This window comes from Triticum urartu, chromosome 3 (assembly GCF_003073215.2).
Source record: "Triticum urartu cultivar G1812 chromosome 3, Tu2.1, whole genome shotgun sequence".
NCBI classification, from domain to species: domain Eukaryota; kingdom Viridiplantae; phylum Streptophyta; class Magnoliopsida; order Poales; family Poaceae; genus Triticum; species Triticum urartu.
Window position 1 is genome coordinate 317,225,716 of NC_053024.1, and position 23,604 is coordinate 317,249,319.

The 23,604-nt window shown below is 43.2% G+C and overlaps 1 protein-coding gene across 16 annotated transcripts; it reads right to left on the reverse strand.

Moving 5' to 3' along the window:
• Positions 1 to 725: 725 nt before the first annotated feature.
• On the reverse strand, positions 726 to 6,899 carry LOC125543910 (protein LATERAL ORGAN BOUNDARIES-like). 16 transcript variants are annotated; one of them, XR_007299039.1, is made up of 8 exons: positions 6,450 to 6,899; positions 6,295 to 6,354; positions 6,039 to 6,197; positions 5,170 to 5,248; positions 4,949 to 5,053; positions 4,364 to 4,450; positions 3,935 to 4,093; positions 2,254 to 2,956 (listed from the first exon to the last, which is right to left on the reverse strand). XR_007299039.1 is itself a non-coding variant. In XM_048707409.1 (5 exons), exon 5 carries the CDS (start codon positions 1,748 to 1,750, stop codon positions 875 to 877), a length of 876 nt encoding a protein of 291 aa, XP_048563366.1. In that variant the 5' UTR covers positions 1,751 to 2,956; positions 3,935 to 4,093; positions 4,364 to 4,450; positions 4,949 to 5,053; positions 6,039 to 6,288; the 3' UTR covers positions 726 to 874. The 16 variants fall into 16 exon arrangements, 1 of the variants encoding a protein (XP_048563366.1); XR_007299046.1 differs by lacking the exon at positions 5,170 to 5,248 and adding an exon at positions 5,598 to 5,682 and having other exon boundaries at positions 6,295 to 6,323; positions 6,450 to 6,898; XR_007299033.1 differs by lacking the exon at positions 5,170 to 5,248 and adding an exon at positions 5,598 to 5,682 and having other exon boundaries at positions 6,450 to 6,898.
• Between the last annotated feature and the right edge of the window lie 16,705 nt (positions 6,900 to 23,604).

A 23,604-nucleotide genomic window follows, 5' to 3' on the forward strand; every position in this document is an offset into this window, starting at 1 on the left:
GTTGTTTTTTCTATAATGTTGCAACGCATAGCTTCATTTGCTAGTGCCATGTTAAAATAAAGGACGTGGGTCTATTGAAGTCTTCAGCTTCATTATTGGATTAGAGGGGTGTGGTATTTTTTTTTTCATTGCAACGCACGGTTTTTTTTGCTATAATCTTAAACTGCTCATCCACGAGGAAACATAAGGACATGCCCTCTTTATAAAGAGAAAGCCCCATTGAAATGCAACAGTTATTTTTTTGGTTGAATTAAACAACGCTAAAACAGTAATCAAGTGAATGGGTGCTATATGCCATCAACAAATTGAGTAAATCTACGAGTGATGAAGAAATTAAACTACAACGGTGTCAGAAGATGCATATTACGCTCAACTTGAGTAGTTCCATACCGCTACCGCTACTGCCGCCCAGAAAACAATACTGTAGTTAATAATTTTGTTAAATTACTGAAGCAAATGAATGCTTTCGAAAAGCTACCAGAGTCCAGAAAAAGGAGCCAAAATAAGCAGGCCAGGAAAAATATGATATGTATAACAAGCCATCAGTAAATGCATCTACTTCTCCTGTCATCCGACGTGAATGAATCAACATCAAATCATCACAATACTAAAGTACACAAAATGTATAACTATCTTGAAATCAACACGGTCTATTTCCATGTAAATTGAAAACAAGCGCATTTTGTAGATGCAACAGAACATATATAGTTCACAAGGCCGCCCTATATATCCTAAATGAATCCAATGACAAATTTTGGAAATTTTGTTTCCGGAAACAATAACTTTTTTCTGTCATTTTTTCCATTTTCCATTTTTTTCCATGTAAGCCAACACGATTACTAACTCTCAGCCAATCTGTCTATAAAAATGAAAATTAACCAGGATTGTACTTTAAACCTAAAGCGCGACGGTTCAGAAGTCCGCGAGGCGAAGTATCCGAAGACCGGTAGCTCGACGACGATGACGGCTCTAATCTACCGTAATGTGTTGTACAGCCATCGGCATGATCATCATGTTGCATTGGCATCACATCGTCCTCGTCAAGCTTCACGCCGATTGTCGCGTCCTCGTCGATCTTCGCAGCACCAGCTAGTACGTAGCTACCGTAGATCGGCTGCTGCTGCCCCTCCTGTATCGGATACATCGACGGCGGCTGCGGCATCCACGGCTGGACCGGCGAGAGGAAGCCCAGAGCGTCCGGCGCCGAGCGGTGCTGCGCGGCGTGCCCGTGCAACTCCAGCTGCTCCTTTAAGGCCACGAGTTCGGCCGTCGCCAAGGCAAGCTCTCGCTGGTGACTCTGTAAGAGGCCGTACGCGCCGAGCACCGGATCGGAAGCACGGGCGTCGGCCTCGTACAGTATGGATTTCATGCAATCGTCCCGCTTCTCCGGGCCGGCTCTCGTCAGGAACCGGAGTATGTTTTTGATGCCGAAGAGGCGGTGGGAGTTGCGGAAGCTCCCGGGCTTGTCCGCGGGGAAATAGGGCGCAAGCGGGCACCCCGGCGTGCACTTTCGGCGCTGGTGCTTGCAGGCGGAGCACGCCGGATGCTGAGCTGCTGCCGCCGGGGGATAGGACGAGGAGGACGACAAGCCCGAGGAGGACTCCGCCGTTTCCGGCGGGTGCCACGGGGTCGCGGACATGCCAGGGCCAGCACATGAGATCAGTTTTGGGAATAGCCAGGGTGGATGCCGGCGGGAGCAAGAACCAAGAGACCTACACGGACGTGCGCGCCGCGTGGTGGATCTGCGCATATATAACTTGTGCCGACAAGAACGCACGGTCCCGATTACTCATCCACTTGATTTGTTAAGATAATTGCCCGGCCGGTGTGCGCATATATAGGAGCAGAGGTTGCAACGACAAAGGCATTTCCTTTCGGGTTCCATCCACAGCTCATATCACGGACGTTGCTGCTGCGTATAGATTCGAGCGCCCTGGCCCACCTGGCCCCATACAATAATTCCATACTAGTGGTTGGGGCCCGCCATTGGCGGGCCTCCTGTACTTGTGGCACACTTGCCTTGCTAAAGCACCTCATTGCACCTTTAGGGTGTCTATATTCACATAAGTAAATACATATTTATTGTCAAGTAACATGGAACAGTTTTTGGTATAAATCATAAAATCTTACGGTCCTGGTGGTGTTAGTTGCTCCAAGCACAGTGCACATCTAAAATGCAGTACTTAACTAAAATAAGAAAATTGACAATATGAAGTCCCATAGCAATATGTACATATGTAGCTGTATTAGAAATTTAGAATCAAGATAAAATCAGCTAATTTATTTAGAAATAGCAAAAGACCAGAAAATCCTGGCTCGCTCAACCATGTTACACCACACATTTCCCTCTGCTACTCCATACAACACTATGATACTGACATTGCCAGTATTAAATCAGACACATCCATTACTACAGATTAAATTTCACATCTACAGTGACTATCTCCATAATATCTAACCAGCCATCGTCTCAGATTGTCTACCAACTTGATTCACTTTTCATGCCACCATCGCGGACCATACAAACATACATACATCAAACATCAATGCCATTATGTCAATGGGTTCATCTTAACCAATGTTCACTATGGTTCATGTGCCCCAATGAACTAACGATTGTTAGCGTAAGTTTTCTTTACAAGTAAAAAAGAACCACAAACACTTGGCAAATCACCGCAATGTTTCAGCACAAGAGATCCTTAGATACCAGAACCAAACAACACAATCAATCCTAGTGTCCAAGAGAATTGCAAAGCAATCTTGCGCCATATAGGCAGCAAAATTTGCATTAGATAAACAGGAACCTTAATCTCTAGAAGGCACCAACATGCACCCATGTAAGTGCCAGCTTCTGTAACTACTAATAATAGTGCTTCGTGCAAATGGCTTAGAGCGGCATGAACATTTCCTGTATCATCTTCCAACATAGCCACATTTATGTTGGTAGCAGCTGAACCTGGATGTGAAATCCCACAATAAGTAGATAAATCACAGAGTTGACATATGTTCAGGAAGAAGATATACCTCTAGGTATACAGGTCAACCAAAATAGATAACAAAAATGAGCAAGTGGATGATGTATAAAAGAAGGTTATTATCAAACAAACATGCTCTTATATATACAAATCAAGTATGGTATCAAAGACATCTAGTTTGAAATGTAAGTACCACGCTAGTACTATGCTTGTTTCTACCCTATTCCCAATCACACCTCCTATCTCTCTGGTGCCATCTTTGGCTTTCAACATATGTTAAAGGTTAAAGGTTAGCATGAGATTAGTGACACGAGCCCTTGAATGATGCAAATAACATAACAGCAAATTCAAACTTGTCATTTCACCCGCTTGTCAGTCATATTTGTCAAAGCTAGAACAAGGGAACAACTTCACATAAGCTTCAAAGTATGCTACTCTAGACGATATGACAAGCCTAGTGTACATTTTGTGCCCAAGAAAATTCTTCATCATTCCTATAGGAGCCAAAAGGTGTGATTAGGCATCTACTTTTGCCTTGTGTTGCAGGCCTAGTTATCTCTGTCTTCCAGCTTTACGAATATTACAAGATGAGATCGACTTTAGTTTGGCAGTAGGCACCATGCACCACATGTACCTAAACCATTTGTACATATTCACCACAGCGTATATATACATATTAGAGCCAAATCAATAACCACACATACGGCAAAGGAGACATCTATGAGCATCTATCAAATTGACAAGACACCAATCAACACTTAAAACCTCAACATATAACAACAGCAACGTCAACCATAGATATAATTCACCACCAAATCTTCATCATAAAAATAAAGACTGTAATTACTATGAAGCTCTAATATCAAACTGTAAGAATGACAACCAAGACACAGATGGAATTCGATTCCTCACAGTTATAGGGAAACTGCACAGGAGAAATCAAAAAGCACGAACCTTACCGGTGCTATCGTAGTAGTCATTGAGAGCTCAATGGTACATGGACTCATCCAATCTGAACCAGTTGGTGACATACTCGTATAGAATTGCATGCGCTGCAGCAACCAAAAGAATCTCTATCTAGCTTTTGTGCGTAGAGGACAAATGCTCAGTTCTTTACTCTGCCAATATAAATACTATCAGCAAGGCAAAGAATTCAAACTAAACTATTTAAGAAGAATAAGCAGGCAACACACCAAAACTGAACGATGTAAGAAGAATTCGAACAAAACTATGTAAGAATAGAACATCGATAGCGAAATTTTATTAAGATCAACCAAGCCTTTATATGAAGCATGCATACTATAAAATACAATGATGTAAAGATTTGAGGCATAACAAACCACGCAGAGAATAGGAACAATTAGCAAATTAAGATGTTGTGGTTGTACCTGAGAAATGATGATCAGCACTTGCATAGCTCCAACAGGCTGTACCCCACCGAATTAATAAATCAAACTCAACAGTACAAATGCTCTCTGCAAAATAAAGAAACAAATGGAATCACAATCATTTTCGCAAGTGAACTGAAGCAACTAAATAGCAAGCAACACCCAACATGAAGTTTGTGTTTGGAAGAACTAATGCAACTAAATATGGCCAACCGACAAAATATTAATGGAGACACACAAACTAATACACCAAGTACCACAATGATTATATAACAATCCATACTTCTGACATACAAGACAGGATCATTTTTGCATGTATTGCATCTTAGTGCCATTACTTATGCAGTAGAAATCAAATTAAGTGGAAGTCGGTAGAAATCAGGAGAAGTGGACAACAATATCTGATCAAAGTTAATGCACAGACCAATTGAGACTATAACACAAACTGGTCATATCACCTAAGCATCTAAAAAGAATGATAGCACTTACAACGGACAGTAAAAGTGTGCAGTAATACAGTTTATTTTAAAAGCATTCCAAAAGAATGACAAATAAAAGAAAGCAAAGAATAGGAAATGACCCGACCTTTTACTCATAGCAGATCAATTATTCTCAATGGCATCATTTTTTGTGCTTAGTGCATAACATAAACTGACCCTTCTTCCTTGTTACTTCAAGACACAATCAAATCTGCATTCAAATGGAATTAGAAGTTCCAAGGTAGTGAGCAAATTTTACTTAATACATCAAATAGAATCAAATCTGCAAAATTGCCTCGGTAAAAGAATAGTCCGAACTGTACATACATGCCTAATAACAATCATGGCGTAGCAAAACCAAAAGAACCATATCCGTATGCCATCCCTCACCAAAACGATCATGCATCTACATTTCCAAGCTTTTAAATTTAGCGAGGACACTATAAGCAAGATAGGTGTCTGATTTACTCTTGGAGAATCCTAATGATTTACATTATTTCCTTTGTATCACAATAAAAAATGAATTCAACAAAGAGTAAAACAACTACCTAGACTTTGTCAGATTACTTATGAAGTATCAAGACGACAAAAGAATGTCAAGAACAGATGCAAATAAAGAGAAATGGTGTATTTTCTGCACATGCCAAGTCACAGGGATACTAACACACGCCCCAAACTTTGGTGCTTATGACTCGGATCCATCCAAAGATGGATAATTTAATGTAGAAGCACTACTACTGATTTAGAATGTGCACCTTTTGACAAGTTCATACATTATTGCATGAGCTTTAAGGTCCATCAATCAAACAGATCCCAAGCATAGGAGAATTGAAAGAACTCCTAGAAAAAAATGGAAAGAACAAAGGACATGTGTCATGGCTTCTCTATTTGAATCCCAATTAGCATAATAAGGAGACAAGGAAAAGCATATTCTAAAATATGTGATATATCATGCATGTAAATATTTGAATCCCATATATGGAACTAAAAAAATGAAATCATCCAACAATTTTAGATGTGTGCAACAGATTAACTATACTATCCATCTTCTTTTCCTTGTATTTCTTGATTTGCTCTAAAATCTAGCATCATATACCAGTTAGCCTTTACTTATTTGTCAAGGACTCGATATACATGCCTATTCCTTTCAAACTTCATATTATACCATGATAAAGAAAGGAGAAGAGAAAATGAACCTGGTGATCCACATAGGCTATCCCCTTTCCGATTAACTCAATTGCCTGCTCGTATAAAGCTTGAACATAAATCGCTTGTATATGTGACTTTGAAGGGCTCCCATCCCATTCATTGGACTAACTCCTCAATGTGGTTTATATATTTCTTCTTTTCAGCTTCTGCATTTGTGTCACTAAACTCGTTGTTCAGATAGAATGAGATTGCAAAAGAACTAATACAGAAAGAATTCTATGTAAGCATAGCAATTTAGATGACCTGCTTAGCCTTGCAATCCAAAATCCGGCCTGAGCTGCAGCAAAAACAACACCAATTATCCTGAAATAAGGCATCATCACTGAAATTATAATATCTTAAATGGAGAATCTTGGAGGTATACTCTAAAACATTTTTTTGCTGGTATAGAGTTTAACCTGCGAGCGGCGAAGGGAGGGGAGGTGGGAAGGGGCGCACCAGATCGGCCATCTTGGTGATCCCCTCGAGGCGGCAGTCGTTCTTGATGTGCAGGCGGTGGAAGAAGATGCGCCCCAGGAGGTGGGTTGGGGTGGATCGACGAGGTGGCAGATCTTGTCGCAGTAGACATCGATGGTCGAGGGAAGAGGGATGAATGCACGAACTGCTCGAGCTCCTCATCCGTCTCTCCAGCGCCGCGTACGAAGGTACGAGGACGACGACGGCGCGCAGACGGCCTAACTCGAGGAAGGAGCGGGTCTGAACAGGGGCCCTTCCTCCGGTGGGCAACGACGGAGTAGCAGGTATGGGGGCGGCGGCGGCGGCGCTAAACCTAGCTGGGAGGCGAGACGAGAGGAAGAGTCGCTGCCCAATCCCCTTAGTGACGTGTACGGTGTCTTTTTCCCCTTTTGTTATTCTTCCCAGTGAAAGCCCAGCACGAGCCCCACAGAAAACGAGCAGGTCGCGAGTCGCTCGTCTCCTTGTGCGACGTGGACATCGCGAGAAGGCGTTCTTGATGCGCAGCTGAATGTGTTTAATTTCGTTTTTCCCCCCATTGAGTTTTTTTTATGTAACATGTGCCTTATTCATATCACAAAGATTATAGTACAAGTCACATGAAAATCTACATGACAAAATTGAAAAGACAGCAGAGCGTCCTTGAGTTTGACATCAACACCTGTCACCTGCCTTGAACACCACCACAGCAGCCGTCGAAAGAAAAAATGACAGATCACCTTCTCACCCGAGCTCGACGTGGCTCCATCGATGATATATAGCTTTGCGGACCTCCAAAATAGCTCGCCAAAGGTGAAACCATAACCGTTGAACAAATCAGACCGGGACAACACCCTGGACATGCCTCAAACTCCAGATCTGGCACCCCGACATGACTAAGATGTCGAAGGAGGAAAACATACCTGCCATCTACGAACCACGAACCCAACACACGTTCCTTCTTTCAGATGTCGTCGATGCACACCACAATCTGCATCCGCTCTATTGTATCATTGTGAAATTGATTATTTGGAAATATAAAATAATTTATTTAAAAAGAGTGAAACAGTTTATTTGAGAAATGTACAATTGAAATAAGTGTTATTTTTTAAAACAAGCCAGTAGAAAGTGAAATGTTGGTTCCGAATTGTGAAATAGTAAGCACATAAAGTGAATTGTAATGTACCATTATGAAATTGATTATTCGAAACTATGAAACAATTTATTTGAAAACAATGAAATAGTTTTTGAGTAATGTGCAATTGAAATATACCTCAAGCTACTGCCTGGGGTGTGACGCCACCGATTTGACCGTACACTAATCATACATACAAATGTGTACGATCAAGATCAGAGACTCACGGGAAGATATCACAACACAACTCTGGACACAAATTAAAATAATACAAGCTTTATATTACAAGCCAGGGGCCTCGAAGACTCGAATACAAATGCTCGAAGACACAAGAGTCAGTGGAAGCAACAATATCTGAGTACAGACATAAGTTAAAACAAGTTTGCCTTAAGAAGGCTAGCACAAAAGTAGCAATGATCGAAAAGGCAAGGCTCCTGCCCGGGACCTCCTAACTACTCCTCGAAGTCAAACTCCACGTAGAATCATCCTCTGGATACTCTGGCTTCTGGAATCCATCATATGATCGCAATAACCGGTAAAGGGGGAAAAGAAGTAGCAAAGCAATCGTGAGTACTCATCTAAAGTACTCACAAGTAAGGATCTACACTACATATGCAATGGTATCAATGAAATGGATAGTATCTATGGACTGAACTATAGAATGCCAGAATAAGAGGGGGATAGCTAGTCCTATCAAAGACTATGCTTCTGGCAGCCTCCATCTTGAAGCAGTAGAAGAGAGTAGATGGTAAGTTAACCAGGTATCATCGCATAGCATAATCCTACCCGGCGATCCTCTCCTTGTCGCCCTGTTAGAGAGCGATCACCGGGTTGTATCTGGCACTTGAAAGGGTGTGTCTTATTAAGTATCCAGCTCTAGTTGTCATAAGGTCAAGGTACAACTCTGGGTCATCCTTTTACCGAGGGACACGGATATTCGAATAGATAAACTTTCCTGTAGGGGTGCACAACATTTCCCAACACGCACGATCCCTCTGGCCGGACACACTTTCCTGGGTCATGTATGGCCTCGGAAGATCAACACGTCGCAGCCCTACCTAGGCACAACAGAGAGGTCAGCACGCCGGTCTAAATCCCATGCCCAGGGGTCTGGGCCCATCACCCATTGCACACCTGCACGTTGCGTACGCGGCCGGAAGCAGACCTAGCCCCCTTAATACAAGCGCAGGCTTATGGTCCAATCCGGCGCGCGCCGCTCAGTCGCTGACGTCAAGAAGGCTTCGGCTGAGACCATGACGTCGAGTGTCCATAATTGTTCCCGCATAGTTGGTTAGTGCATATAGGCCAGTGGCCAGACTCAGATCAAATACCAAAATCTCGTTAGGCGTGTTATTTTGAAGTAACCACGGACGCCAAACAGGGCCAAGCCCACCTCTCTCCTAGGTGGTCTCAACCTGCCCTGTCGCTCCGCCACAAAGTAACAGTTAGGGGCCGTCGAGAACCCAGGCCCACCACTACCTGGATGGAACCACCTGCCCCTTCAGCCCCCACATCGGAATCATTTGTGGGTACTCTACGAGCTGACCCGACTTTAATCACCACCATGTATCATGTATAATAGTGTGGTATATATATATACCCGTGATCACCTCCCGAAGTGATCATGGCCCAATAATATAACATAGCAGACGGACAAGAATGTAGGGCCACTGATGGAATACTAGCATCCTATACTAAGCATTGAGGATTGCAGGTAAGGGTAACCACTGTAGCAACAATGACAGGCTATGCAGCAGAATAGGATTAACTGAAAGTAGTAACATGCTACACTACTCTAATGCAAGTAGTAGAGAGAAGGAATAGGCGATATCGGGTTGATCAAGGGGGGGGTGATACGTCTCCGTCGTATCTACTTTTCCAAACACTTTTGCCCATGTTTTGGACTCTAACTTGCATGATTTGAATGGAACTAACCCGGACTGACACTGTTTTCAGCAGAATTGCCATGGTGTTATTTTTGTGCATAAATAAAAGTTCTCGGAATGACCTGAAAATCAATGGAGAATATTTTTGGAATATATAAAAAATACTGGCGAAAAAATCAAGGCCAGGGGGCCCACACCCTGTCCACGAGGGTGGGGGCGCGCCCCCTGCCTCGTGGGCCCCCTGGTGCTCCACCGACCTCAACTCCAACTCTATATATTCACGTTCGGGGAGAAAAAAATCAGAGAGAAGGATTCATTGCGTTTTACGATACAGAGCCGCCACCAAGCCCTAATCTCTCTTGGGAGGGCTGATCTGGAGTTCGTTCGGGGCTCCGGAGAGGGGAATCCGTCGCCATCGTCATCATCAACCTTCCTCCATCACCAATTTCATGATGCTCACCGCCGTGTGTGAGTACTTCCATCGTAGGCTTGCTGGACGGTGATGGGTTGGATGAGATTTATCATGTAATCGAGTCAGTTTTGTTCGGGTTTGATCCCTAGTATCCATTATGTTCTGAGACTGATCTTGCTATGATTTTGTTATGCTTAATGCTTGTCACTAGGGCCCGGGTGCCATGATTTCAGATCTGAACCTATTATGTTTTCACGAATATATGTGAGTTCTTGATCCTATCTTTCAAGTCTATAGTCACCTATTATGTGTTATGATCCGTTAACCCCGAAGTGACAATAATCGGGATACTTACCGGTGATGACCGTAGTTTGAGGAGTTCATGTATTCACTAAGTGTTAATGCTTTGGTCCGGTACTCTATTAAAAGGAGGCCTTAATATCCCTTAGTTTCCAATAGGACCCCGCTGTCACGGGAGGGTAGGACAAATGATGTCATGCAAGTTCTTTTCCATAAGCATGTATGACTATATTCGGAATACATGCCTACATTACATTGATGAACTGGAGCTATTTATGTGTCACCTATGTTATAACTGTTGCATGAGGAATCACATCCGACATAATTATCCATCACTGATCCATTGCCTACGAGCTTTTCATATATTGATCTTCGCTTATTTACTTTTCTGTTGCTACTGTTACGATCACTATAAAACCAAAACTATTACTTTTGCTACCGTTATCACTACTATCATATTACTTTACTACTAAATACTTTGCTGCAGATATTAAGTTATCCAGGTGTGGTTGAATTGACAACTCAGCTGCTAATACTTGAGAATATTCTTTGGCTCCCCTTTGTGTCGAATCAATAAATTTGGGTTGAATACTCTACCCTCGAAAACTATTGCAATCCCCTACATTTGTGGGTTATCAAGACTATTTTCTGGCGCCATTGCCGGGGAGCATAGCTCTATTCTTTGAGTCACTTGGGATTTATATCTACTGATCACTATGAAGAACTTGAAAGATAAAAGAACCAAGATTTTTCCCTCAACTACGAGGGGAGGTAAGGAACTGCCATCTAGCTCCGCATTTGATTCACCTTCTGTTTTGAGTAAACTTGCGACACCTACACCTGCTATTCATTCTGATATGTCGCATGTTATTGATGATGCCACTTTTGCTTTGCATGATACTTATGATGAAACTACTTCTATGTTTGATAATACTGTGCCACTAGGTGAATTTCTGAATGAACATATTGCTAGGGTTAGAGAGAATGAAATTATTGAAACTGATAATATTGATGAAAGTGATGATGAAGATTCTCCCCTAGATATGTATTGCCTGTTGTTCCTGAGGGTTATGTTATGGATGAAGAAACTGCTAGAGACTTCTTAGCTTGCAATGATAGATATGATCTTAAGAAATCATTAGTTAAGCTTAAAGAAAAGTCTTTAAATGCTAGAATGAAATATGACCCTGCTTTTGCTACTTCACCTATCTTTATTTCCGATAAGGATTATGATTTCTCTGTCGACCCTGAGTTAATTACTTTGGTTGAATCTGATCCTTTTTATGGCTATGAATCCGAAACTGTTGTGGCACATCTTACTAAATTAAATGATATAGCCACCCTGGTCACCAATGATGAGAAAACTCGCTATTACTTTATCCTTAAGTTGTTTCCGTTCTCATTAAACGGTGATGCTAAAACATGGTTTAATTCTCTTAATCCTGGTTGTGTGCGTAGTCCCCAGGATATGATTTATTACTTCACTGCTAAATATTTCCCCGCTCATCAGAAACAAGCTGCCTTAAGGGAAATATATAATTTTGTGCAAACTGATGTAGAGAGTCTCCCACAAACTTGGGGGAGGCTTCTCCAATTACTTAATGCTTTGCCTGATCATCCTCTCAAGAAATATGAAATACTTGATATCTTTTATAATGGACTAACTGATGCTTCCAGAGACCACCTAGATAGTTGTGCTCGTTGTGTTTTCAGGGAAAGAACAGTTGATCTAGCTGAATTGCTATTGAATAATATGTTGACCAATGAAAATGATTGAACACTTTCTGAACCAACTCCTAAGCCAACTCCAAAGAAAAGGGGTATTCTATTTCTCAGTCCTGAAGATATGCAAGAGGCAAAGAAATCTATGGAAGAAAAAGGTAGTAAAGCCGAAGATGTTAAGAATTTACCACCTATTAAAGAAATGCATGGTCTTGATAACCCGACACAGGTAGTAAAGGTAAATTCTCTCTATAGATTTGATAAATGTGAAATCCCGTCTACTAAAATTGCTAGCCAATGCTTGGATGAGTTTGATGACTTTATGATTAAACAAGAAGACTTCAATGCTTATGTTAGTAGACAATTGAAACAAAATGCTTATATGATTGAACACTTGAGTGATTATATGTCTAGAGTTAAAGGTGAACTTAAAATTATTAGATGAAGAGATTTTTGAGGGGCTTTTCGAGCCGAAGCTCGAAGGATAAGCCAAGTGAAGAAAATAAGAAGCCCAAATATAATCTCCCTCGCACTACGGAGGTTCGGCCGTGTGAATGGCCTTGTGATGAGTTCTTGAGAGAAGCCGAGATTTATGAAGATTTTTATTATTTGGCTGAGAATGCAGGCCTCACCGACTTCCTCCACGACCAGCGCGAACAGTATCTCCTACTCACTAATATTTTTGTGCAAAATTTTCATTTTCATGCTAGGAGATCGCCACCTTCGGTGGAATTTTATTTATATGATGAGCGTAAGGAGATGTCACTTTATGATTTTTGCCGGTTTTGTAGGATACCCTTTGAGGGCAGCATAGAGGAACCACATCGTAATGATGTGGAAGGATTCATTGATATGATTGCTGTAGGGGAAACGAGGAAGGTTTCTGATGCAAGAATTACTAACATACATTTTCCTGTTCTACGTTACTTCACAATATTTGCTAGTAGATGCTTAATTGGTCGCGGGAACTGTGGAAATCTTAGTGCCCCTGATATTATTATTTTGCGCCATGCTTTGTTTCGTGATACCACTTTTAGTTTAGGCGCTATTGTTGCTAAATGGTTAAATCTCAACCATACAAAGGGTCCCGTCTTAGGAGGCATCTTTGCCTCGCGCCTTGCTGCACACTTTAACATACCTATTAGGCACTATGAGAAAGAGGAAAAGTTGCTGCCTCCTATTTTTCTAGACTATAAGAGTATGGTAGCACATGATTTTCTTGTTAAGAATAAGAAGAAGGTGCTCAACTATAGACTGATATTTGATAAAAATTACCTTGAGACTATTACCCTGTATGCTCCCTCTTTGTTCAACATATTTTCAGAAACGTACCTTGTTTTGCCGGAGCCGTTCATGCACACCGGAGCCTGACATCAGCTCCAGAGCCTGAGCCGGAGCTACCACTTGATCCGCACCGTCAGTCTGTTTATCAGTGGGATCCGAAGGAGATCGCTAACCAGTGGCATCCTCCTCAGTACACCGGAGAGGGCAGCTTTGATCCGTGGGCATAGACCAACTTAGGCCAAAAAGCCTAAGCTTGGGGGAGTACGTATTTCTCACTGACATTACATTCATGTTCACACACTCATGCCAGTTGTCGGTGCTCATACTTTTTCATTGTATCATCCATGCTAGTTTATTTTCTTTTTAAGCTTTCTTCTTGTGTGTTTGAAAAACCTTAATAAAAATAAAAAAATTAGTTGTAGCCTTTAGCTAGTTTACTTTCCATGTTTGTAGTAGTAGTAATTAAAAAGAAAACCCAAAAAGATTTCTCGTTCTTTTTTTGCTTGTTGGGAGCTTTCCCGTGTAAATAGTTTTCTTTCTTTTCTTTTCCTTGGGGGTCGAGAGGAGAAGACCATGATGAAAATGTTGGGTGGCTCTCATATGCATTATTGTTGATCTAACAAAGAGACCATATTACCTTGTCTTCTCCCTTGAATTGAATGCTTGCAGATTCTAGCTTAGTCCAATGCATGTGCACTATTATTATTATCCACACAATTTGGTTGTGCAAATGAAAGGCAATAATGACGATATATGATGGACTGATTGAGATGAGAGAAGCTGGTATGAACTCGACCTCTCTTGTTTTTGTAAATATGATTAGTTCATCGTTCCTGATTCAGCCTATTATGGATGTAACATGTTTGCAATGACAATTAGAGATTATAATTGCCCATGCCATGCTTAATTTGCTAGGAGTTTATAATGGTTTACCTTGCGTGCCAACATACTATTAAAATGGTTGTGATGTGGTATGATAGGGTGGTATCCTCCTTTGAACGATTCGAGTGGTTTGACTTGGCACATGTTCACGCATGTAGTTGAAACAAAATCAACATAGCCTCTACGATATTTATGTTCATGGTGAATTATATCCTACTCATGCTTGCATTCAGTGTTGATTAATTTTAATGCATGTTCATGACTGTTGTCGCTCTCTAGCTGGTCGCTTCACAGTCTCTTTCTAGCCTTCACTTGTACTAAGCGGGAATACTGCTTGTGCATCCACTTCCATAAACCCCAAAAGTTATTCCATATGAGTCCACCATACCTTCCTATATGCGGTATCTACCTGCCGTTCCAAGTAAATTTGTATGTGCCAAACTCTAAACCTTCAAATGAAATTCAGTTTTGTATGCTCGAATAGCTCATGTATCAACTAGGGTTGTCTGTATCTTCCATGCTAGGTGGGTTATTCTCAAGAGGAGTGGACTCCGCTCCTCACTCATGAGAAAATGGCTGGTCACCGGGATTTCCAGTCCCATGCTCAAACCAAATCAAAATAATTGCAAACAAAACTCCCCCGTGATTGTTGTTAGTTGGAGGCACCCGTTGTTTCCGGCAAGCCATGGATTGATGCTTGCTGGTGGTGGGGGGGGGGGTATAAACTTTACCATTCTACTTGGGAACCGCCTATAATGTGTGTAGCATGGAAGATATCGAGATCTCTCGGTTGTTATGTTGACAATGAAAGTATAGCGCTCAAAATATTATTCATCTCTATTTCAAAATCAAGCTCTGCCACCTCTACAAATCGTTGCTTCCCTCCGTGAAGGGCCTATCTATTTACTTTTATGTTGAGTCATCATCCTCTTATTAAAAAGCACCAGTTGGAGAGCACCGTTGTCATTTGCATGCATTACTATTAGTTTACATTGAGTATGACTGTGACTGGATCTCTTTTACCATGAATTACAATTTCCAGTTAGCCCTTGATCTTCAGAGGTGCTCTTCATTTATGTTTTACGGTCTCAGAAAGGGCTAGCGAGATACCATCTTGTTATATCATATTATGATTGTTTTGAGAAAGTGTTGTCATCCGAGATTTATTATTATTGCTCGCTAGTTGAGATGCATTGATATGAGTAAACATGAGACCTAAATGTTATTGTGAATATGGTTAGTTCATAATATTTGTTGAAAACTTGAATACTGGCTCTACATATTTATAACAACAAGAGCAAACAGAGTTTGTAAAAGTTTTTCTTTATCACTTTCAGTTTATCAACTGAATTGCTTGAGGACAAGCAAAGGTTTAAGCTTGGGGGAGTTGATATGTCTCCATCGTATCTACTTTTCCAAACACTTTTCCCTTGTTTTGGACTCTAACTTGCATGATTTGAATGGAACTAACCCAGACTCACACTATTTTCAGCATAATTGCCATGGTGTTATTTTTGTGCAGAAATAAAAGTTCTCGGAATGACCTGAAAATCAACGGAGAATATTTTTGGAATATATAAAAAATACTGGCGAAAGAATCAAGGCCAGGGGCCCACACCGTGTCCACGAGGGTGGGGGTGCGCCTACCCCCCCCCCGGGGCGCGCCCCCTGCCTCGTGGGCCCCTTGGTGCTCCACCGACCTCAACTCCAACTCTATATATTCACGTTCGGGGAGAAAAAATTAGAGAGAAGGATTCATCACGTTTTATGATGCGGAGCCGCCGCCAAGCCCTAATCTCTCTCGGGAGGGCTGATCTGGAGTCTGTTCGGGGCTCCGGAGAGGGAAATCTGTCGGCATCGTCATCATCAACCTTCCTCCATCACCAATTTCATGATGCTCATCGCCGTGCGTGAGTATTTCCATCGCAGGCTTGCTGTACGGTGATGGGTTGGATGAGATTTATCATGTAATCGAGTTAGTTTTGTTAGGGTTTGATCCCTAGTATCCATTATGTTCTGAGATTGATGTTGCTATGACATTGCTATGCTTAATGCTTGTCACTAGGGCCTGAGTGCCATGATTTCAGATCTGAACCTATTATGTTTTCATGAATATATGTGAGTTCTTGATCCTATCTTGCAAGTCTATAGTCACATATTATGTGTTATGATCCGTTAACCCCGAAGTGACAATAATCGGGATACACTACTAGGGAAAAGCCTAGCAGCAGCGCGGGTTTTGGGCCTCTCAGTAGCGCGGGGACCGGCGCTACTAATAAGGCGCTACAGCTAACGTATAGCAGTAGCGCCTGTTGTCCCACGCTACTGCTATACATGAATAGCTGTAGCGCTCTTTTGAAATGGGCGCTGCTGATATTATCTGCAGCGCTGTTTACTGGGAAGCACTACTGGTAAGGCGGCACTACTGCTAAATTTCCCCCCTCGCTACTACTAGTTTTATTAGTTTTTTCCCTGCATATTTGTTTTGTATTTGAATAGGATTTATACAATAATCTTTACCATATCATACACATACAGATGTAATCATAGCATATACATACAATTAGTCTCATCAAATCATGTCATCATCATAATCATCATCCAACACAAAGTGGTCTCTCGTCATCATCTTGAAAATAGCGATGCAAGTCTCAATTACTTGCAAATACATCGTCATCCATCTAAACAATGATATACGCGAGAAGAGCTATCACTTTGAGTACATGAGTTCGTATCCCTCTCTCGCATTAGCGTGAACCTAAACTAACTATTGCCTGTCGCTCGGAAACCGGAAACCAGAAACCGGTACACCTGGGCCTGACACTCCGGCCACTTGTCGCATATATACTCCTGGCGTAGCTCTTCTTCGCCATCTATGATCTATGCACCTGCATCGTCACATGAGTCGATGATATGCAACATATATAGTTGAGCAACAGAAAGAGACAGACTTGGCAAAAATAGAAACAACATATCATAAGCATAAATAACAAAGTTCATCGTATCCCAAAATGCCCTAACTAGAGTGATTTTCACTAGTCAAGGAGGAGGACGGTTTAATTACATCACAAATAAAGTTTCACCGTGCATAACTCAAAGTTTTGTCATACAGAAAGTATGGACTAAACGGACACATTGTCATATATCGACAATCACTCCAACATGTTGTTCCATCCATCCAAGTCAGGGAGATAGTCCTCGAGCTTAGTGAAAGGCTTCATGTCGAGACGCTGAGAGGCTATCCATGTTCGGACGTCTTCCCGCGACATTTTTCCTTCTCCGTAGAACATCCCTGTTTTTCCGACGACCTCCTTCATGATGATTTGGGCAAGTTCGCGCTGGATGTTATAGAACTCAGGTCGATGTCGATGATCCTCAGTATCTCTTATGTCCTTTGCCCATTGCAGAATATGGGCATCGCCAGATCTAGGTGACATGCGAAGGTTCTGGTGATCCCGTCTGTACTCCAGCATGTGGTGTAGGACATAGAATCCATCATTAAGAGAATCGTTCGGTTGCTGGATGCAGTAGAAGTCGGTCTTATGGCCGAAGGCGGCCCTGCCGCCCCTTCTCTTCTTGTCCTTGACCTCTCCACCCCTTGCTTGGTATTAAAACATAGCACTGTCAAGGACATCCTTGATGTGGGTGTAATCCTTTTTGTGAATGTTCTTCGATGAGTCCAAGTAAAGAGCGTGGGACAATCGGGGGTAGAGGATGATGAGGACGGCGCGCCCACCGCTGCGCAAAATAAGTACACCTCAAATTAATTAGCCTCCACCGTGCAAATGAATGATTGAAAATCGAAGGAAGGATAGCAGCGCGGATGACTTACATGGGATGATAAGGCACGATAATCGCCTCCTTGTCCTTATTGGCAAGCATGAAATTGACGATGTAATCCCTCGCGTATTCACGGTGCTTTGCGCAGACTCCCAAGAAGCCCTCGTGCATGTAGTACGGGTCAGCGACATAGATATGAGATATCTGTTCAACCCCGATGATGTAGTTCATGTGCAAGGCATAAAGGCGGACAAACGTAAAATCCAGCTTCTTCACGTGAAACATGTCGAATATGTAATCGAATCGGAGGAAGAACTTATCTGCGGGGAAGCTGTCAACGTACGACATTTGCCGCGGAACGTTAACCACGTAGAGTGGGTATCCTGGATCTTTCGAGGCGATGAGGCCTTTCTCTACCTGCAGCACATTGTCATGAAGTCTCCTTAGATCGCCGAATCTGACCCGTAGTGCTGTTGCAGGTAGGATTGGTTGACCGGGGATATGCCATTTATCCGCATCGGGGATATCTATACGGTCCTGAAGCCGAGGCGGCTGGATCATAAAATCAGCTTTTTTTGCCTTTCCTCGCTCTCTTCCTAGACATCTTTACTACCGGAAGGTCGTCCATAATACATTGAGATGGCAATTCAGGCACCGACTCATGACGCTCAAACCCTGAGGAGGCACCAGTATAGACATACTGTTCAGCACCATCGTCGTCCTCATCCTCATCCATGGCGACGTCATCAACGACTAATGGAGCCTCCTCCTTACCCCGTCCGCTATCACCCAAGCCAACACCCGACGCTAATTGGGTAGGTGGGGTGTTGATGTTCATACCTTGCTGAGGCTGCATGCTTGTGGGTGTGCTCCCGGCCGCCTCCAGACGAAGCAGACTCTTTGGCCACAACAGGACCCACCCATTGCAACAATCACCAAGCCGCCGCGGTGTCTCGTCGTCATCCCCCACTAGTATTGGAGGAGGCAAATTCTCGTGGCCCGGTTTGACACTGGCCACAGAAACCTTGAAGATGTCCGGGGGGATCGGCCGGCTGTGGAACAATGGTTCCTTCAGCTCCATTATCGTCGCCTTCCCCACGTCCACCTTCTGGTCGCCGATGGTGTACAATATGGTGCATGGGGTTTCGTCGGCCTGCAAAGAAAAGTCTACGACGTGAGACATCTGAAAGGCAACGAAAACGGGAGATTATACATTTATATTGAAGGGGGCTGGTGTGACAGATACCATGAGGGCGTCGAGCTCAGCCAAAGACGAAGCACCACCGAGCAAGTCCGGTGCGGGAGCCGATGCGGGAACCGGTGTGGGAGCAGGTGCTGGTGCAACGCTAGTCGAGCTGCTCCCCAAGAAGTCAGCAAGGGGAAAGTCCTCTGCATTTTTTTCTGGATTTTTCCTTGTCCAAGTGAAAACGCCCGTCACCAAGGAAGTAGACAAATCTGCAACCACCTGTTTTGCGGCAGCTATCGCTGTTGCGACTGTCTGAGATGATTTCTTCTCAACCGCAATCTCAACCTTCTTGTCGATGTTTTCTTCAGTTAACCTCCGTCTTTCCTTTCTCTCCTCCATGGTCTCACGGTAATACTTCTTCCACGTGGCGCCGTCTACGACACCGTGCACGCATCCATACGACGGTCGAGTATCCACCGGTTGTCGTTTCAATATGTTCAACGCCCGGTTGAATGGAGTGTCCCACTTGGGCCTCCCCAATGCCTCAGACGGCGAGTCGCTTTCGGCCGCAATCCGGTGCTGCTCTCTCTGCAAAAGGCACAAGGATCATTTACAAATATGACTAACGTGTGCAGTCGAATTGATCAGAAACTAAAATTACCAGCAGTCTCATGAACTCTGTAATGACCTGTTTTGTCTCGTAAACCTTCTTCACTTGGTCCTAACGGTGCCGGGCCCTGAGGACATCCTGCGGGATGGTGAAATCCGCCAAGGGGTCTGGGATGCCCAGACTCGCGACTTCCGCGGCCTCCTTGGCCCATTTGGACCTCTTTCCGTCGTAACCACGGCTTCGGAGGTGGTGGCTCCCAATGTTCCTCTCTTGAAGCCCCTTCATGTACTGAGACTTTTTTGGCAGCTTCGGCCTCGCAAGCCTCCTTGAATATTTGAAACCGCTCTTCCATGATTGTCGGATTATCCTTTACAATCTCGAAGTAGGGTTCCTTCTTGTCGATGATCTTTGCTTTCACTCGATTTTTCCAGGCGGCCAACGCGTCGCTAAACTTGGTCATGACGTGTTTGTTTATCTTCTTCATTGCCGGGTCCTCATCTGGATCTTCATAATCCTTCTCATTCCGGCCCGGGAACAAGAATATCTGGTGAAACTTCTTTAGGAGGGAGCTCCTCATATTTTCTATCTTCTATAGTTTCTCATCGTTGATGGTGGCGGTTGTCCGTACGATGCAGCCTATTTGATTGCCGTAGCATCGACGCGCTTCCTCGGGCGCCTTTGGCTCAAAATTGCCGTCGTCCACCTCCGTGACCACCGGTCTAGTAGTCCTGAGCTTTCGGTTCTACACCGGCTCCGCTCCCCGAGGCAGCGCCGGTCTCAGTCTCAGCGCCGGTCTCGATGCCGGTCTGAGTCTCAGCGTCGGTCTCAGTCTCAGCACCGGTCTGCGTGTTGGCAAGGCTAAAAAAATCGTCTGCCACCCGGTAGACGTCATCGCAATCACCAGAACCCTGTACTTCATCGTTGCTAGCCATGTTTCCTACGGTTAAATCTAGTCAATTTATTCTAGACCTAATAAAATGAATAATGACATAAAAAAGGCCTATTGTTTTGCAGGAACGTTGACTCCTTCCCGGTGCGGCAAATCCCGGGCACTCGATATGTCCTATTTTGTAGCACAGGTCATGCCGAAATTCATGGAAATTTCAGCATGACCTTTGCTAAAAAGTGGACAAATCGAGAACCTGAATTTTGCCGGAACGGAAATGAATCAACATTCTGGCAAAACACAGGCCACTCGGCTTCATTCCCTGGAAACAATAAAAGGCCACTTGGGCACAATCGAACCACTTCAATGTTGATTATGATCAATGAGCAAACACAGCTGAGGATTTTTCATATATCATGACCACTTCAAATTTGCATCTCCTAGTGTTTGACACTTCAAGAAAATCTACACAAATCTCATGCTCTCTGAAACTCAATTCAAAAACCAAATATAGATGGATGAACCCTAGAACTCAAATTATGAACCTAGTTAACCCTAGTTAACATCTAATTAAACCTTACTTTCCTAACATTTGTAATTAAACACTACAACCCTAACCCTACTGCCCTAGTTAAGCATATACAATTTTTTCCTACGACGAGGGAGGCAGGGGCGTCTCTGTCAAAGCCCTATCTAAATTCTTTTCCTAAATAAATTAACCTAACTAAATTCTTTTCCTAACTAAATTAACCTAACTAATTTAGAGAGAGAGAGGAGGGGTGGGGGCTTACAGAGGATGGCTCCGATGGTGGCGAGGGAGGCAGGGGCATCTCCGGTGACGGTGAGGGAGGATCTGGTGGCGTCGACTACGGCTCCGGTGGCGTTGATGTGGCCGCGCGGCTCCGATGGCGTTGGGGGCGGCTCCGGTGGCATCGACGACGCACGGCTCTGGTGGCTCCGGGGGCATCGACGTCGGCAGGAGATGGCGGCGAAGTGGGGCGACGGCGAATCGGGCAGACGGCGGCGGGGTGGGTCGAGGGATTTGGGGGAGAAGTGGTGCCGGGGCGAAACTGTTTTTTGGTTAAGTCAAACTTAGCGGTAGCGCTTTTCGCGAAACGCACTGTAGCTAAGTTAGCTATAGCGATTTTCACAAAACGCGCTACTGCTATAGCTATGTAATTCCCTTCATATTTCTTATTTCCTTTTTTGTTTCTACAACGGGGGTCTAGGAAATGCGTTGCAGCTACATTAGCTATAGCACCTCTTACGAACAAACGCTACTGCTACGCCTTTCTCCCTTTTTAGATTTTTCATTTATTTTGCTCTACATTTTATTTTTTCCTTTCTCCTTTTTCTATTTCTTTCTTTTTCATTTACTTTTCCATTTGTTTTTCATTTCATTTTATTTCCATTAGCAGTAGCGCTCTTCACGCGAAACGTGCTGCTACTTATGTCCTAGCAGTAGCGCGCTTCTCTCAAGACCGCTACTGCTATGCGTAGCCTATCGTTTTGGCAATGGGAATATTAGTTGTAGCGCTTTTTATGTGCACATGCTACTGCTACTATTGTATCTGTAGCGCGGTTTTCACACGCGCGCCACTTCTACTTAGCACTAGCGCCCGTTTTTGCCACGCGCTACTGCTAAATTTCTGTGTATAAGGTTTTCCCTAGTAGTGATACTTACCGGTGATGACTGTAGTTTGAGGAGTTCATGTATTCACTAAGTGTTAATGCTTTGGTCCGGTACTCTATTAAAAGGATGCCTTAATATCCCTTAATTTCCAATAGGACCCCGCTGCCACGGGAGGGTAGGACAAAAGATGTCATGCAAGTTCTTTTCCATAAGCATGCATGACTATATTCGGAATACATGCCTACATTACATTAATGAACTGGAGCTAGTTCTGTGTCACCCTATGTTATAACTATTGCATGAGGAATCGCATTCGACATAATTATCCATCACTGATCCATTGCCTACGAGCTTTTCATATATTGATCTTCGCTTATTTACTTTTCCATTGCTACTGTTACAATCACTATAAAACCAAAACTATTACTTGTGCTACCTTTACCACTACTATCATATTACTTTGCTACTAAATACTTTGCTGCAGATATTAAGTTATCCAGGTGTGGTTGAATTGACAACTCAGCTGCTAATACTTGAGAATATTCTTTGGCTCCCCTTGTGTCGAATCAATAAATTTGGGTTTAATACTCTACCCTCGAAAACTGTTGCGATCCCCTATACTTGTGGGTTATCAGGGGGCTTGCCTGGTTGCTCTGGCAAGGAGGGGTCGTCAACAGCTTAGTCGATCGGGGCACTAGCAGCGGCGTCAGTCTCGTAGTCTACCAGAGATAAGAGGGGGATGAAACAATGAATACAATGCAAACAGATGCATATCGATGCATGACATGACAAGTAACGGTGCCAGGTGTGCCATAACGCAGTAGGAGGTGATACCGGTGAAGGGGGGTTTGGGAAAGTATCCCTGGTGTTTCGCGTTTTCGGACAGATTAACCGGAGGGGGAAAGTCGCGTGTTCGCTATGCTAGGTACATGTGGCGGACGAACGGGCTGCGTACTCGGATTTGTCTCGTCGTTCTAAGAAACTTCCATGTACAAAGTATTTTCATCCGAGTTACATTTTGTTTTCTATGATTTATCAAAGTTTTATGCATTTTTTGGAATTTATTTATTTATTTAATTCGAATATTATCCAGAACAGTGAAAGGTGATGTCAACATGACATCACCATGGCGTCAGCAGGTCAAACCCAGCTGACCAGAGTCAAACCTGGCCTGTGGGTCCAGTGGGACCCACCTGTCATAGACTAAGGCTAACTAAACAGGTTTAATTAGTTTAGTTAATTGATTAGGTTAATTAAACACAATTAATTTAGTTAATTGATTAATTAATTAATATTTGTATTTATTTATTTATTTTATATCCTTAAAAAAATGTTCCAGGGGCTGGGCCCTACATGTCATTGGCTCTGGGGTAGCCGAGCGGGCAAACGGGCTACGGGAATCGGG